Source organism: Gallus gallus, chromosome 8 (assembly GCF_016699485.2).
Source record: "Gallus gallus isolate bGalGal1 chromosome 8, bGalGal1.mat.broiler.GRCg7b, whole genome shotgun sequence".
Lineage (NCBI taxonomy): Eukaryota > Metazoa > Chordata > Aves > Galliformes > Phasianidae > Gallus > Gallus gallus.
Window position 1 is genome coordinate 23,793,344 of NC_052539.1, and position 17,347 is coordinate 23,810,690.

Below are 17,347 nucleotides of genomic sequence, written 5' to 3' on the forward strand. Positions count from 1 at the left end.
ATTACTTGCCTCCATCAGTACCAGGCTTATATGCTGTAAGACAGACTGCAGGCTGCACTTTGTGAAGGCTATCAGACAGTAGAGTGCAGTCCCTTCTGCAGACTGTAGGAATTTGGTATGATTCAGTAGGAATTTCTTCTTGCTGCTCTCTCCCCGCTCAGAACCACTCCTGCTGTATGTCCACAAATAAGAAAGCCCCACCTTGTGGGATTATTTTTGATTTAATGCTCTGTAGCAAGGAGAGAAATATGTTCTACTCCTTGGCCAAAAATTGCACAACACTGGCAGGCAAAGTGTTCCTAAGTGCAAAACAAATAATCCCGCTGGTGTCAGCATGTAAGAGTGAGGAATGCTGCCTTAAAACCTTCCTTGTTTTCTTGAACTGCTGGCATGTAATTAAAACACATCACCTTTCCTTTTCCATTCTTCCAGATCAGTTTGGTATTGTGAAGCCTAGCACTGTAACACAGTTGATGAGATAGCACTTAAAATATGCTCTTCAGTGAAAAATACGATAAAAATCGAAGTCTGAGTATTACCTCCTTCATGCAAAGTATGGGTGCAGTGAGAAGTTCTAAATTTAGTATTTGTTCTAGTCTGGTTGCACAAACATGCAATTGAAACATGAAATACTATTAGAGACGACCAAATTATTCCTTTAATGACTCATCTGTTTTCTGTTTTGAGATCGAGTTGCAAAACTAATGCAGCAATGATTCAGCCTTAATGGAACTGTTTAAGGTGTGCATGTGACTGATCAGATGTAAAAGAACAAGTGAAATTTGGACTCCACCAGCTGACACGGACTTGCATAACTGTGACCTTATGCTTCTTTTTTGTATTGTTTGTAGTAAGAAAATTGAAGCAGATTCACCTCTTGCAATAGATGTAACTATAAAGGTTTGGCAATCACCCATTAAGAAGTATCTTTAACTGAGTTTTAGTAGCACTTAAAGCAGCCATGGAAAATATTTCCAGTGCAGTAATTACCATGATTGAGAAAACTACATCATGGATTTCAGTGGTCTCATGACAGCTTTTTGATGAAAGATGCTTGGTTTACAAATAAAATTGCATTTAAAAATATCCTGGCCTTTTAAATGCTTTCCAGAATCCGAAAGATAATCTGAGTTAATTCCTGCTGTTGTTGGTAGTATTTATTTAAACGAGATGCACAAATGCTAATAAGTAATTAAAGAATGTATCAGTGTTTATATACACATTTCTATATCAGATCTGTCAAAATTACTGATGATGTAAAAATGTTGAACCAGATTTTCAGATTCCTATACCAGTTTAATTTGTATAAACATGACAGATTTGTCCTTCTTTAGAAGGATAAACCCCCAGATTGCTCACAGAACAAACAGATATGAGGTATGAAAATTACGCAAAGAACACGGAGGTGTAAAAGAAGAAAGTAACCAGGTCCTCAGGATAAAACAGAGGAAGCAGCCTTGTAAACTAGATAAGACCAAATAACTACACAAGCCTTGCAGGAAAAGAGGATGTGCTCTTCCTAAAAAAACCTCCATGATTCAAAGGCGCTCCAGTTACAGAGCTGAAGCATTCTTGATTGTCCGTCTCTTCCTGTTTACTGAAGAGATATAATTAGTTCCTGTTCAAATCAAGTTTACCCAAGGGAATTTACTTACAGAACTACTTGTGAAAAAGGATTGAATGAGCTTTTGTCTTCTTTTCTTGTGATAGTTCTTGATGATGGTAAATTACATACATGCAGGTGAGCAGAAGAAAAAAATGATTGGAAATCATCAGTAGACCTATTTAGTTAACTGTAAGATGAATATATGAGCTGCTGCCTTTATCCCCAATTCTCTTAAGCAAGGAACAAATCCAAGGCTAGAAATGAGCTGTGAGTGTCCTGCACAGGTCTACAAAACAGATCTATGAGCCGCGTGACACAAATCTTGGCCCCAAACCACAGACTATACCAGTACCTGGCAGAGATCAAGAAATCAAGGTCAAGAAAAATCTACATTGCTGTATTTACAAGTATTGATGTTTATTCTTGCTTTCCAAGTCTCCTTACTTTTGTAGTAGTGATTCTTAGGTACACAAGATGTCTGTTAACTTTAAATTTAAAAAGTTCATCAAAGGCCTGGATGGCATCACAAAATATTCATAGCCAATTCATTAAGAAAAGCCAATACAATATCTAAGTCTGATAATTTCAAATCCTTTTTCCAGCATATGGAATTGCCACAATCAAAATTAAAAACACAGGTATCTCCAGTGTAGAATTGAGACATGCCTTCACTGACTAATTTGATAGATGAACTGAGTTGCCAGTACTGTCACACAGACATAGGCTTTGAAAAACCTTGGTGTGATAGATTGCTGCCTTCTGGAAAAATAAGGTACAGGAAACAAAACCAATGTGCACAGTATCTCAGAAGTAGTTGGTAATTAAAAGAATGAGACAAATGACCTATTTTGTTTTAAACAGTGTATTTATCATGCGCATTGGACAGCAAATTGGAGCAGATTGTACAGCCAGCCTTTCTTGCTTCCAAGTGAGGCTTGAAAGGGGAAGAGTATCCTAAAACTGCTTCAGAACATGGATGAAGAAGTTTTTGATCAAAGCCTGGATTGCTTGCTTGGGTTTCTAAGTCATTTAACTGATATATTTCCAGTCAGGTAACAGGGAATTAACAGTGTTTCTTAACCAAATTTCTTCTTCAATAAATGTTTTGGAAGCAGGACAGGGCACTTGGCCTGTATGACAACTGGCACAGATGAAAGCCAGCCAGATGGCATTAGTCTAAAAGATTCCTCTTCCCAAAATATTGCAGCCACACTCTTGGCAGGCTCTAAAAACAGCAAAGGATCTCTCTTTTTGTCTCTCTCCTCCGTACCGTTATTATATATCTGACATTTCTACATGCCTACAATTTTGTCCCCTTCTCTCATAGCTTTATAGTAATTTGTCAAATTGTTCATATGAGAAAAGCATTTATTCTACTAACAAGATCCAAGCTGGCAAAATTTTAATTTATCTCATTTCTTTTAGGTACCACAATTTTGTAACATTGCTGAGATAATGTTTGTTGATTCCTGTACTGTTCTGGAGACCAATTTAAACAGTAATACAGCTTGAGTAAGCAATGTACTATCAAGATCTATGACAAGATGAAATATATCACAACAAAGTAAAATTACTAGATTTGTAGATGTGCAAATTGTGCACAAACAATAATAATAACATATGCTTCTTTTAGCAGAAATAAATATTTCCTACCACCTCACTGAATTTGACATCATTATGAGAATCTTTATGCATATCACATTGAGTAAGATCTGCCCAAACAACGCAATAGATCCACCATTTGGCCAACTCATTACGAATGATATCACTTAAGTGTGATCCTCATCACCACAAGACTCAAGCTTTGCTGATAATGCAAACATTCTGTGCCTTTGGCTAATATGAAGATCAGTAGAAAGGAAACAAAATACTCTAGTAAGATAACAGTGATGAAATGAAGCTTTTCCCTTAAGTCTGCTGGCTCGTTCTAGATTTACCACTACTCCCATCATTGCACCACATGAGCAAAATTTTCTTCTCCTACATGTTGCTCAAATCCATAGTTTTAGTGTTTCCTGTGAAAAGCCCGTGGTCTATGATGCATCAGAGCTGCCCAGTGCTGCTGGGAGGGAAGTACTGTTTCACTGGAACCTGGACAAGGAAATGCCAAAAACTGCAAGCTGGCTGAAAGAGTAAAAGGAATTGAGTCAGCATTCTGGAGAAAGGAAGGAATAGGGAGGGGTGGAACGAGCAATATATTCTGAATAAAGGAAGTATGTTTAAAACAGCTAGCATATGAAAAAGTTAAGTGCCACTAGTACACCATAAATAATATAAAATTTACCTAATGTACCATTAAAGTTTATGGATTGAATCCTCTTTCCTGGCCAACGTGTACTTGCACAAAGGCTCTTAAAGAGTTGGTTATAACTTTCTGATTGACTATCCAGTTCATGCTTAGTACTGTGCTGGGATTCATGAACGTAGTGAACCAAATTGCAGTTTCTCTACCCTATAATCACCTTAAGACACTGTTTAAATGGGCTGTAAAACTGATTACTATGTCAGCTCTTAGTCTACCTAGAACTTTTCAATCTAAAAGAGAAACTTCCTACCTGGGGACGTTCGGTGGTTTTCTCTCATTCTGCACTGCCTGAGCACAGTATGAGGGAAACGGGCTCTCCACTTAAATCCTTTCTCAGGTTTCTCCAGCTGTATGAATGCTTCGATTTCTCCAAAATGAACAGAATTTATTTGCACATACGATTGCATATCCATGTTTACAGATAGCTAGACTGCAAATCCAACTCACATCTCCTGTGTTCTGGGGAACTGTATCCCTGGATGCAAAGTGCCTTCTGAAAATGCATAATATGAAACAGATGGCTCAACAGAAGAGCTGCCAAACACACAAGCCCTGTTCAAATGCCACCCAAAAGTAAAAGTTAAGTGAGATAAAAGTTTTCCTTGTCCCACTTTTAGACAAATAGGTCCAACCTTTTTGGAAGATACTCTTTACTCATTTTCTACCTTTCTACTTATTCTTTTCAAGTTTGGCACACCTGAGAAAACAAGTTCATCTTACCAGCTAGAAAGATTCTCTATTTTCCAAATTTTGGTTTCTTTGTTTGTTTGAATAAAGCTCCAGCCTCTAGAGTTAAGAGCTTGAATGTGTTATCTGAACTTTAATTAGAGAAAGCAAACAAAAAAGCAGACGTTGGACCTTTCTGGCCTTCAAGGTTGCCAAGGAAAGCTTGAAAATGTAATGAGAGTTCAGAAACCAAAATTCTCTTTCAGATTATGCTTTGGTTGGCCAGACTTAAGCACAAACAAATAAGTTGAAGTACCTAGAGTATGAAGTCTACTGATTTCCCAATTAAACAATCTAATATGGAATCAGCTTCCAGAAAGTTCTCCCCAGCTTGTAATAGTTCCTAGCCTTTCCACAGTACCCCCTGCCAAACACTTGGTTCGTGGCTTGCACTGTTGCTGTAGGCACTATTAAGTCTTAGGCAACACCTCCACTATAAAGCAAAGTTGATTTAAAGCTACCATACACCTTGATCTGCCCAGATATGCCTTTTTTTTTTTTTCATCTGGGATTTCTTTTTGAGGACACACACATCTATACACATATATATCTGTCTATAATCTGTCCATCCCTGCAGACTCTAATTGTCTGCATTTCTTAACATTGGGAATCCTGGTATAGTACAGTCAAAACCCACAAAGAATGGCATACTGCATACCACAGATTTTCTCTATGCATGAAAAAAATCAAATATTTCTGAAAAGTAATTAGTTTGAGAATTCTTTATACAGAATGCTTGCACACTGTTACTGGGAACAGACAAGACAGCCATCACTTAAGTCAGACAAATATTACATATAGCAGCTACTCAGTGGGGTATTACCTGTGCTTCACACAGGTACTGTGTCAGCCCGTGTTTCACAGCTTATCCCCAGAAATCTTTAGAGTACTGTAAGTCTAGAATTGAGGATAGTGGACATATGGGATTCAAGATTAAAAACAAACAAACAAACAAAGGCATTGAAGTTTACTCGACAGACAGGAAACATACTCAGAGTAAGGCTGATCAGCTACCTTGTGCTCCTCTTCTTTCAGAAATTCAGTGCAATTACTACATTTAATGCAAAGACACAGTAGTAATTAAATGTATGAGACACTACCCCTGATATTTAACAGATCAAATCCCCTAAAGTGTAAAGCCATGTAGACATGACACGCTACAGACAAAATAAGCGAATGTTATCAAAAGGTAAATACTTGGATAAGGGAAAATGTGGGTTGGATTTTGTCTAAAATAGTCAGACATGCAAAGCAAAATCTGTACAACTGATAAAACACTGAGTAGCTACTGATTTTGCTGTATTCAGAAGATCTGAATCTTTTCTCTACTTGGCAACTAGAAACAATGTAATTAGAATTAGTCAGCATAAACCAGTTTAATACTAACAAAACACTTAGATCCTCCTCTTTTCTTAAGCAATATGAATACTAGAGCATAAAGATTAAAGCATGTAAATAGCCAAAGTTAAGTCAGTGGGCTACATTTTGCTGATCATTATGTACAAGTAACCACATCAAAACCAACGGAAAGCACAAGAATGAACAACCTCTGGCCTCTACAGCCTAAGCTGGAAACATCCAACTGAACTCATGCTCTCAGTTTTTCATATCTGTCTTAGTTTCAGCTGGGATGCCTTTAACAGAGGCAGAGGCTCAGAACAAAAGTCCCATCTCCAGCAGCGGCAGTGTTTAACAGCTATGGAAGATGGTAAGTGTGCAGTGAGACTGACCTGGTGTATTTCCAAACCTCCAGTGACTCGCAGATCAGAAATTACCTGAGCCAGTGTTTAATTGGTGTGAGAGGTTTCTAGTCTAGACATCTGATGAATGTGTAAAGCACGTTCCAGGCTATTACCCTCACACCACCAGTGTTGGAAACCTAGCCAGGGTGGGCTAGGGCTTTCCACTGATCTTCGAGACTGTTTTTTCTCCCAGCTGACACCAACTCTATGAAGCTGCAGGAGGTGGTGCTGTGAACCTGTCTCATTCCGTTTGGGGATCAGATGTGGCTGCATTATGCACATGGATCTGCTAGTTCACAGTGCTGAAGTAATCTCCCAACAGCGGCAAAATAGCTGTCGGGACAGCTATTCATCCATCTCCTCTCTAAATTTGGGTCTAAATGCTGACCATGATTTTTGAGGATAAATTTGAGCGTACCCTGCAAGTTGTGGTGGATACCTATTTTTCCTCTACTAAATCAATTTTCTGCTTGTTTTTCCGTTTCTCATAGAAGGCAGAGTTGACTAAGATGTAAAAAAATGTTTCTGCATTTTTACTTTCATCAGAACAAGAAGGAAGGAACTCCTTTAAGCAGTCATCAAGAGTATCTCTATTCTTAGATAAGAAAAGCCTTCAATTTTCTGGTATGATAAGATTTGCTACCTTTGTCTCCCCATCCTTATTAAATAAAGAGCAATTGTAAAGAAAGGTCTTTTCAGCATTCCAAAATCAAGATGCATTAGAGGAAGGATTATATTGTATATAGGGCCCTTCCTATGTAGAAATCACCAGGTGTGATTCTAGATTTAAGGAACAACAATTTGGCCTTGAATTTCAGATTTGAAATGCAGAAGGGGCCAAGAATTCATTCTGAACTGACACAACTGAAACTTAGTTTCAGCAGATACCCACTTAATACTGCTGGCTATGGAATAAAATCAATAATAGAAGCACCCATGGGACAGAGTTTAATCTACCTACTTGTATTTTATGATTGATTGCTCAGTTCTAGATCTCCTTGACTACCCTTTTATCCTCCTTTTTACTTCATTAGATTTCCTACCTAGAACTCCAAAAATTAACATAGTCCAATTTACGCTTCTCTACTACAGCATTTTGCCCCTTGACAGGGAAAAGCAAAAAGACCAAGAGATGAGACTGTGTACCAGACACTGCAGACACTCTTTACAACAGCCTGATAACATGCATATGTTTTGGAACCTACTTGTACATGTATGTATGCTAGTTTTAAAAACACTGATATTGCAGTGTCTATCAGTTATAAATAAATGCACTGTATAGTGAAAAAACACTCCTTGAAAACAAACAAAATATATAACACTCATAACTAGGAATAAAACTGTTTAGAATATTAAATCAATTCTTACCTCTTCCTTGATAAATTTGCTACTCATCGAACCCCTCTGTACACAGCCAAAATTCCGTGAGCAAAGAACGCACGTATTGCACACTTGCAAAACACGTTCACTACAGAAGCAAATGAGCTTATTTGAAGCATATTGATAGGCCAGACACTATGAAAAGAAGTGATGGTGGGGAAGCTTTGGGAAAGGAGATTATGCTTATTTGCCTTTTTGTGCCAGTGGGCTGCATACTGAAGCTGCAGGGAAGTAAACATTCCAGTTATGCAGCATTCCTCTATATCTTCTCTAAGTCTCTGTGGAGACTAAAGTAGAAATCACTTATTTGCGGTTGAGAAAATAGCATGGACTGCTGCATTAAATTTTAAATAAACTCTGCTCACAAGATGATAAGATGCTTAAATCAAAAGCTGAGACATTACCCATCTGAGCAATGCATTAGGAGCATAAAATGTGATTCAGCATGCTTTGAACTTTGAACTCTAGGACTCAGTAAAGACATTGGGCCTGCTGCTCTCAAGACTACATTATGTTTTGTTGTAGGATTTATAACAAAATAAGACTAAGATCACAGTGAATTGTTCTGCCTGCAAAATTCCAGCATTTTTCTAATTGCTCAACTGATTTCTAGATTTTAAGAGCTCAGTCTTTCTGCAGATGAAAAATAGCTCATCTTTCTTCAGAATAACGGCAGGGCAAATTTCTTCATTCTTTTGGAATGGACTTACAGTATGTTTAAGTTACAGATTGCTGGAAAGTGCTTTCCATATTACACTTGTGTTGCTCTTAATACCTCCATCTCTAACTGCTGACAGACCTCAGGTGTAACACAGGCATTTGGGGGAATTCCTTGCTGTCCTCTGTACAAAAGGAGTGCAGAAGGTACCCACGTGGTAAACGTGAGGGCAAAGCCTCTCCGCAAGTTCAGAGATGTCTTCTTCAGGAAATGTTGAGCCCTAAAGTGTCAGTTTACACCTCCTGCAACTCCAAGATAACGCCATGGCAAACTGTCCTGCCCAACTGTAATCTAGTATTATGAGTCCAGAACAAAATTAAAGTTATGTTATAAAGTTGCTTGAATTTATAATGCCCTTTATATGGGCTTCTCTACAGGCCTTGTAATGGGATTTGGTCATCAAGTGAGTCACACAGATTGCTTAACCGAATATAATCGCATCCCATCTCTAACACATATTGCAACATCTGACAAACTTTTCCTTGTCTTTTAGGAGTCAGATAGGTGAGGTAGCTGCCTTTTCACCAGATAATCCCCCATAAATACAGCACTACTAAACACAAAATAAATGTTAAGTTTCAGATTCATCTCTATCTTTGCTTTAAATACAAGAGAGAATGTTCATCCCTTTCTTAAATGGTACTATATTCTGGCTGAACACATTCCATGTGTTTTCTGGAAACAGCTCCAATATTGTAATAATCCCAGTGCAGCTGCAAATGTGCAACAAAAGGAAGAGCATCTGGACAAGCTTTAAGTAGAAACAGAACAGGGATTCTCAGTATCTCATTCTTGCTGTAATTTGCAGTCACTCAGAAGAGTCAGAAAGGTCTGCTTAGCCCTAAGCGATGTTTTTCATCCATGACCTAGAGGAATTTATGACAATTCATTTAGATGAGAGAAAAAATAAGATGAAAATAGACAAGATTGGGAAATTTTCTTGTTAATGGTTTTTATTAGCCGGGACCATATAGGAATATTGGCAAGAAAGGCCCAGGATAGAATTGTTTACCTCAGAAAGATAGAGAACCGCTACAGTCTTCTTGATGTTTTAAATGATCGTTTTTTAATAAACATTTGTATTACCAACAGTGACAGCACAATAAATCTATTGAGAAAATCTATTTATGATGGTCCTTTCTGGCACACTTAATTTAATTATACTTTTATCAAAACAACTGCTTGTAGGGTAAAGGTGATTCTTTTCTATTTATCTTCCTCTCCCTGATCCTCTGAAACAAACATAGTTCTGAAGAAATAAAACAAATGATGTTCAGGTGCTGCCATTGTTTCTTTTCTCAGTGTAGCTGGTATATGCACAGAGGGATCAGAAAATATCTTTACAGACAGCAGCAGGAAAACAAAGATGACGCAGAAGGCTCCATCTTCCACTTAATTGTAATTTATTAGTGCATTTGTAGCACATAAATCAAATGGAGGTTGGAGTTTTTTGTTTTGTTTTTTTTTTTTGTTTTTTTTTTGTTTCTTTTTCCTGAAGGTAAAAATAAATAACATTATTTGTTACCAACAGGTTGAAAAAGAATCATCCACCACCAGGCTAAAATTACACCATCAGTCTTAATAACAATGACTACGTTTATCAGCAGTTGAAGCAGTGATCCCATAGGGTAAGAAACATAAAATGAAACTATCAGCCCACTCCTGAAGTGGTAAAGGAAACAAAATGTCATTTGTTCTGTCCTCAAATGGCTTCCTTATGTTCTACAGAACCCCAAGCAGTTGCAGCTGTTGGGAGAAGCCATTGCTGCTTTCACTGATGCTAGTCACACTCCAGACACCCTTAAGGAAAACCACAAGCCACACAGCTTCATCCCTGAGGTTCTTCAAAGATAGTTCAGTTATAATTTGGCACAAATTTACAATAGAAAAGTATTTTCCCCTTCCAAGCATCAGACTTTCCTCCAGTATATTCCTGCTTCTCAATCCCTCTACTCTGGCTCTCTGGTATTTATTGTAAATGGGCAGAGAATTTCTTTTTCCTAGAAACCATAAACTGTAACGGCCAAAAAAACAGATGCAATTTATTTGACAAGCTTGGGCAAAGGAAAAGAAAAAAGAAGAAACGAAAAAAAGTAGAGTGGAAAATGAAAAGTCCTGGAAAACACAGAAAGGATCAGGCATATCTGAGGTTTCGCCCTGCATTCCTGCTGGGATAGCCTGAGAACTCCAGAGACCGCTTTATGGGCTAAATACTGTAGCTGGGACACCACAGCAAAATGACTTCTTTGAGGCCTCCAAGAGAATGACGCTGGACAAGATTCTGAACTGATGGAGCAGTGTGTCAAAGGCAGCACAAGGTACCAGCTGCTGCCTGCTGCCCAGCTCTGCTGATCTCTGCGGCATGCAGTCTTCTGGGATGACTGCAAGAGCTCAGTGTTAAAGACAGACCAATCTGTGACTAATTCAAGTTTTGCAAAATACAGAGAACATCAGAATAAAACTATCTATAATTACAAAAAATAACAGCTCTTTGCAACTCTCCCAAACTGGATACAGACAGAACACTTTAGGGCAAACTAAACTCTTCTGTTAAGGAAGTAACTTACTAACTTCTATTCCAAGTAGTTCATTAAAATTGGTGGTGGCAATGATGTCATACATAGGGTACGTGAGGGCAAGTTGTATCACAGCTGGGGCTGGTTTCAGTTTGTTGGTTAGAATTATTACACCAATCTCTCAGAAGCATTTGAATGGACACTTAGAATTGATTTGAAGGAGGTAAAAAAAATAGTCTAATCCCTCTAACAACACCCTTATGACCCACGTTCAACAATAAATATTTGCAGAGGACACATCATCCTTGTATGTCAAGAAAGTACTTAAAACTGTGTGATAGCATATCCTGAATGCTCATGACAAACTATAATTTTGTATGTATTTATTACAATTTTCTTTTTAAAATAAAAACAACGACTTTCCTATCTCTGCCAAATTACCTAAAGAGAATACCCACGCTATAGTTTTAAAAGAAATCTTCAGGTAGATTCCCACCTGTTAACACAACTCCATCCTCTCCAGGGCTTTTGTTAGTTAATGTTAGCTAGATAAAACATACATTTTTATTTTTATTTTTTAAGGGAAAACGTGCCTAAGACTTTCCTTTGCTAGAAGAAAAAATAAGTCAAAGAGAACAAAGAACAAATTACCAGTGTATGGTGAAGTTTAGCAATTTCAGCCTCTGGCAAATCAAGCCCTTCTGCTGAGCTTCTCATTGAGAACATTCTGCCAACAGACAGCCCTTTCACAGTTAAGCCAAGGGTTTTTTTTTTCCTGCAAAAGCTCTTTGCATAGTTTCAGATTTTGTGGCACAATACAGCAAAAGTCGTGATCTGAGATAAAGCTCCAATCCAACTGACGCTTTAAATGGTAGCACTAGTAACGTTCTGGCACCATCTGATGTTTTTGTTTTGCTTGCCTGGGTATAATCTCCAGGCAGCCGTGCTTTGTTTGGTCAGTGAAACTAAAAAAAAATGGACTGCTGAGGTCATGGGCAGCCTGGAAAAGACTGTTATCAAAGTGAGCAAACTGGGCTTCAAGATGGACTCACACATTAGCTAGATTAAACTGGTAACACCACGCATAAACACAGCAGCAGGTGACCCTAAGGGGCATTCTAAAGTCAAAACTAGGAACTTGACTTGATAACAAACTAGTGAGCAATGTGGTGTTGAAATGGGAGGGTGTATTAGAAATATGGAATCAAACATAGAAACTCTGCCTTGGATGATTCTTCTTCACAATTGGAAAAACTAGGGAGCTTTTTCTGTTAAAGTTACTTGAGTTAAGTAAACAAGTGCGGTGCTGTAGGGCACTAGATCCACTTCAGCTCTACTTTAAAGAGCTCTTTATATTTAAATAATAGAATATATATATATATATGTGCTTGGAAATAAATAATAAAAAGGTTATTCCCCAAATATTCCCCAAATACAACAAATACTCTGCTGCTATGTTGTCTATCCCTGGGGAGGAGCACGAGTATCTCTACTTCAAGAGATGTTGTGCTAAAGTACAGCTGAAGTTACATATTTATGCTCAAGTGGAGCAGTGCCAAAGAACACGCCTTGCATTTAGCAGGAGATTTACTATTGTTCACAGCTCCAGGGGAACGCATTCCACGTTCTCGGACCAGCCGGCAGGAAGGCTGTGTGCTGTTTCGATGTGTGTTACCCTTACAAGGCGAATCTGATGCCAACGAGCACCATTTTCACCTCACACCCTGGGTGCTTTTACACACGCTGGTCGTGGAGACCTGGGCACTTGGATTTGACTGGTCAGACCAAGAGGTCGAGCAAACCGAGAGGCACGGGGACAAACACACAGCAAAAGGAAAGCTTACAGAAGAACAGCCTCCACGACCCTTTTCCCCCCACCCAAGCAACACAGCGTCACGCTCTTCCCACACAACGCTCTCCTGCATCTCGCCCTCTGCCTCCCGAGGCTCGTAAGGAGCCCCACTGCTGACACTCACAAATCCAAGCTCCCTGTCTCTTCACGCTCCATGTTCCCGCTCTCCTCACAGCGCCACGCCCGCCTGCAGCCGGCGCCTCACGACGCCCCGCCACACCACAGCCGTTGGCGGCTCTCCCGCCTTCTCCCCGCCCCACCAGGCGGCGCGCGAGCCCGCTGCGCGCGCAATCCCCGCCCCTCTCCCCGGCCCGCCCTCCGGGCAGTGTGGCTGCTGGACCCGCCCCCTCCCTGCGTGCCCCGCCCCCTTCCCTCCTGGCCGCCGCCGTGTGTCTCTCCCTGCTCCCCTCGCCGCACGGGCGGTGCGCGCGGCGGTGCCGGTTCGGTGCCTAAGATGGCGTCTATCATGGAGGGCCCGCTGAGCAAATGGACCAATGTAATGAAGGGCTGGCAGTACCGCTGGTTCGTGCTGGACTACAACGCCGGGCTCCTCTCCTACTACACGGTGAGGGGCAGCGGCGGGCCGGGCGGGCGGGGAGCCGGGAGCCCGGCTGAGGCGCAGGGTGGGGGCGGGGAGGGGACGCGGGGCGGTGTGAACGCTCGGGCGGCCAATGGGGAAGGAGGAGGCGGCGGGCGCGGCCAATGGGGAAGGAAGAGGCGGCGGGCGCGGCCAATGGGGTGGCGCTGCGGGGAGATTTATCGGTGGGGGCGAGCGGCGCTGTTATTGTTGGCGGCCGGCGTGGGGGTGGGAGCGGCCCTGGGGCGGGGCTGTTGGGCGGGAGCGGCCGTTGGCGCTGAGGGGCGTTCCCTGGCGGCCTTTGGTGGCTCCCTCAGAGCCGCGCTCCTGGGTGCTTTGGAGCGGCTGTGGTACTGCTGTGTGCCCGGTTCGCTGCCTCAGCAGCAGAGCGCTTCCAGTTCGACGTTGACTGTACGTTTCCGTTGAGGACTTCCCGCTTTTGAACACGAAATGTGTGAAACAGCGGTGACACAATACATTTCTTGCCTCTTCTTCTTTTAACTGCTGACTTGTTGGCTTGGTCAGTTTCTTACATAAAAATGGCATTGTTACAAATACTTTCACGGTACGACTAATTGCAAAACTTCTGCTCCCTAAATCTGAATTTCCATCTAGGAAAGGCTTAGCTCCCCAGCTCCACAAGTTGATAACTCAGCATAAACCAGCTATAAAACCTGAAGCAGCACTGATTCAGAACCCTGCTTTACCTGCGTCTGGGATATGATGGAAAAATAAAGCTGCCTTTACAGCTTTTTAATGGCTGTTCATATGTCAGCTGCTTGAGGTGAATTACTGAGTGAAGGTCCAAGGTGCAAAGTCCTTTTATGCTCAGCTGCAGAAATAGGAGCAGTCACTGATGACTGGTGAACGATAATTGTGGTTACTGCAGTGACTTTCTGTCTGTGGTCTTCACCAGTTTAATGAATGCCAGTTCTGAAATCTCATTAATTCTTATAGCAGGTATCCCTACATGCACGTTACACTTCAATATAACTTAGCATGTACTCTGTTATTATAATGACTTTTAGTTCTCAAACTTTTTTTTTTTACTTACTTGCCCCCAAAGTTCTACTTGAGATCAGAAAATCAAACCCCATTCTCTGCTTTGTGCCACTGAGTCCTGCAGATAATCGTTCCTACAGAATGCTTTCTGTATCGGTCTGCAAAGTACTTCAGTTCAGAATGGTAGTTTCCAAGATTGTGTTGAATCAACAATAATAATTAGGAACGTCAGGAGTTGGGGAGCTTTGGGTAGGAAATGGTCGTTCAGAGATTTTGCCTGTGTTTTTGTGTATGTGTGCTTGTATTCTGAAGTAAAAGCTTACCTGTGTGATCAAGTACATGCAGCTGAGCACTATTTGCTCTGAGCCAGTTTCAGCCTGAAGCAATACAATCTTTGTGTGTAGGTGCAGCTGCATGATTTTGAGCCTGAAACTAGCCCTTCCTGATGTGCATGATGTATGGGTGGGGTATGTTGAGATTGTTTCCACCTGGCTGCATAGGTGTGCACCTGGAAACAACTTGGCTGATACGAGAGCTTATGGTTAACTCATCTACTTTTACCTTCTCCTCACCTCTTACAGACTCCTTAGCCTGTTTCAGTCCAAGAAGTTGAGCATAGAGGAGCCTTCTCCAGCAGGTGCAGGAGGCAGCTGGCCCTTGGCAGGGGAGCTATGGAAAGCTGCAAGGCATTAATGTCTGATGCAGCTGAACTTTTCACTGGAGAGAGAAACAAAGGAGTAGGTCTGTTCCTAGGCGTGTCCTTGCATGGTTGTATTTCATCTTCTTGCATAATAGTGTAAAATAGGCTGCAGAAGAGTCCCCTTCATGTGAAATGAGCATTTAAAGAGAGCTACTGTTCTGTGGTATTGCACCTAAATTAGTATGCCTTTTCTTTTGCTAACTTGAATAGTTATTAACCTAGGTATGTTTTGAATACATACATGAGGAACAAATGAATTCAATTACATTTACATCCTGACGTGATAAAAGATTACAAGGAGCAAGGCAGAAGTTCTTACATTGAGTTTGCTCTTTTCTGCTTTCTTTTTCTGTAGTTTGCAGTTTGTGTTTGTACATTTCTCATCAATTCTCATCCTCAGTTTTGCTTGTAATTATGTTTGTGTGAATTTATTTATGAGTGATATATTCCAGAGAGCATGGCCTGCACTTGCTATCCAAGTATGGATTATCTTTATGTGGTTTTGCTCAGATAAATGATTTGTCTAGCAGCAGTAAATGGTTCTTGTTTTATTTTTGTTTTGTTTTCATTTTAAGAAGAAACAAATATGAAATAAACGACTGTATCCCATTTTGGATTAGTTTGGCCAATGGTTTGAGAGATTATGTTTTATTCCCTTAACATTCTTTGATTTGTGTATCCACTGTTTCTCTTAGAGGTGCAGCAAATGCAGGGCTACTGAAGCACCACATTTTTTTCAGAATGCATCTGGAAGCACTGACAATATTGAAAAGAAAAAGCTCCAAATAGATCATCTCTGTTGTCACAGGAGTTGTAAAGTTGTTCCTAAAGCTGGATTACAGCTGAGAAACAACTTTCTGCTGATTTGTTTTTTCAGTTGAGTTCATTCTGTAGTTTTCTTTCTGCACGTCAGTGTGAAAACGTGTTGGCTTTGTACTGGCAGAGATTGTGAAGACAAAGAAATTGCTATGGAGGAAAAGGGAGGTGAAAGCAATTTGCTTTTTGTTGTGTTTCCTGATGGCAGTGCTGTCTTAAATACACAACCCTAGCTGTGATTGCCCTTGGGAATCCTGTAGAAATAATCCAGAGAGGCCCTTGAGGTTGAAAATCTGATTTACAATTCTTGTTTCATCTGTATTCTGTAAATAAATATTTTAATTGTATGGAAAGCTGAATTGGTGTAGCTGTGCCAACAGCGCTAACAGCAAGGCCAGGATACAGGGAGTGCAGTTCATAAAGCACTTTAAAACTTTATAGCTATTTGAGGTATTGTTGGGACTGCTGCAGACTTTACAGCTGCCTTGAGTAGAGGCAGAGGGTTGAAAGAAAAATACCCTGTATGACAGCTCCGTAGTTTGCCTTTTTGGAACCAAACTGGGTAGCCTCCAATGGTTTTGTAGTTCTCCTACCAGTAAGTTCTTAAAGAGTAGGTTTGAATGCTCAGATAGCCTGTTGTTGTTGCTGTTAGTTGTTTCATCGAAATACTTTTTAAAGCATACACTTAAACCATTTCAGGAGCAAAATCTGTATGAAAACAGTTGGTAGGAGGAAGCAGTTGTGATGTTGCAACAGCATTCTTCCCCTTGTGCTTTTAAAAGATTTCTGCTGCTTGGCAGCTTCAGTAGTCATTGTGCTGCCTTGAGGAACTGTTTGTGAGTGTATGATCCAGATGTTAAGGAGGAAAGCTCAGATTTTGCCACGGTTTCACGAATCTTTCTTTGATGGTAAACTGAACACAAATCTCATTAACTTGATTTCAAATGATGCCTCTGAAGCCGGAGCCGTGGCTCAGTGCCTCCATATTAAGAGACTTTCAGTTGAATGTATTTTCCTGCTTTTTCCTAATACGGTTTCTCAGTCAACAGCTGTGTGCAAAAAACTGAGGAAAATAGGAAAAAACATCTGCTTTTCTACAGCCATACCTTTTGAGGTCTCTGCCTTCCATTCTGAGCTGATGTGACGAAGTTTCTGCTATAATTTGGTCTGTCACACGCACTGCAAACAGCCCTGAATCTACAAAACAGACAAAGCTGTAAGGAAACTACATATAGTGTCCCTAAGCATCTACTTGCCTTGCACTTGGATATCTAGCCTATAGTGCTCTTTTAGAATACACAGATATGGCTTTGCTTTGCATATCCTGTAAAGCACTCTTTGTATAAAGAGAAAATTACCCATAAGGAATTTAGTAGACACTGTATAGTTTAAAATGTGAAAATATTC

At 40.4% G+C, this 17,347-nt stretch overlaps 2 protein-coding genes and 1 long non-coding RNA gene across 12 annotated transcripts in view; 2 read left to right on the top strand and 1 right to left on the bottom strand.

Moving 5' to 3' along the window:
* EPS15 (epidermal growth factor receptor pathway substrate 15) overlaps positions 1-13,103 on the bottom strand; it is a 59,465-nt gene extending 46,362 nt beyond the window's left edge. For 4 of the 8 annotated variants that reach the window (XM_040704675.2, XM_046944506.1, XM_046944503.1 and 1 more), the window contains exon 1: positions 12,970-13,103. Coding sequence is in view for 3 of the 8 variants with exons in the window: in XM_046944501.1 (XP_046800457.1) it covers positions 7,748-7,774 (27 nt within the window). In the remaining 5 variants the exon portion in view is untranslated. Of the gene's footprint in view, positions 1-7,747 lie in introns of all 8 variants that reach the window. The other 4 variants (XM_040704672.2, XM_025152877.3, XM_046944505.1 and 1 more) reach the window with 2 other exon arrangements.
* On the top strand, positions 5,133-10,346 carry LOC121113420. Its single transcript, XR_005861882.1, has 3 exons — positions 5,133-6,345; positions 10,009-10,105; positions 10,206-10,346. It is a non-coding gene; the product is annotated as an uncharacterized LOC121113420 (long non-coding RNA).
* A 104-nt stretch (positions 13,104-13,207) lies between the features above and the next one.
* OSBPL9 (oxysterol binding protein like 9) overlaps positions 13,208-17,347 on the top strand; it is a 53,076-nt gene continuing 48,936 nt past the window's right edge. For 2 of the 3 annotated variants that reach the window (XM_422468.8, XM_003641708.6), the window contains exon 1: positions 13,208-13,410. In XM_422468.8, coding sequence (XP_422468.4) covers positions 13,300-13,410 — 111 coding nt within the window. In that variant the 5' untranslated portion in view covers positions 13,208-13,299. Of the gene's footprint in view, positions 13,411-13,715; positions 13,943-17,347 lie in introns of those variants that run through there. The other variant, XM_046944877.1, reaches the window with a different exon arrangement.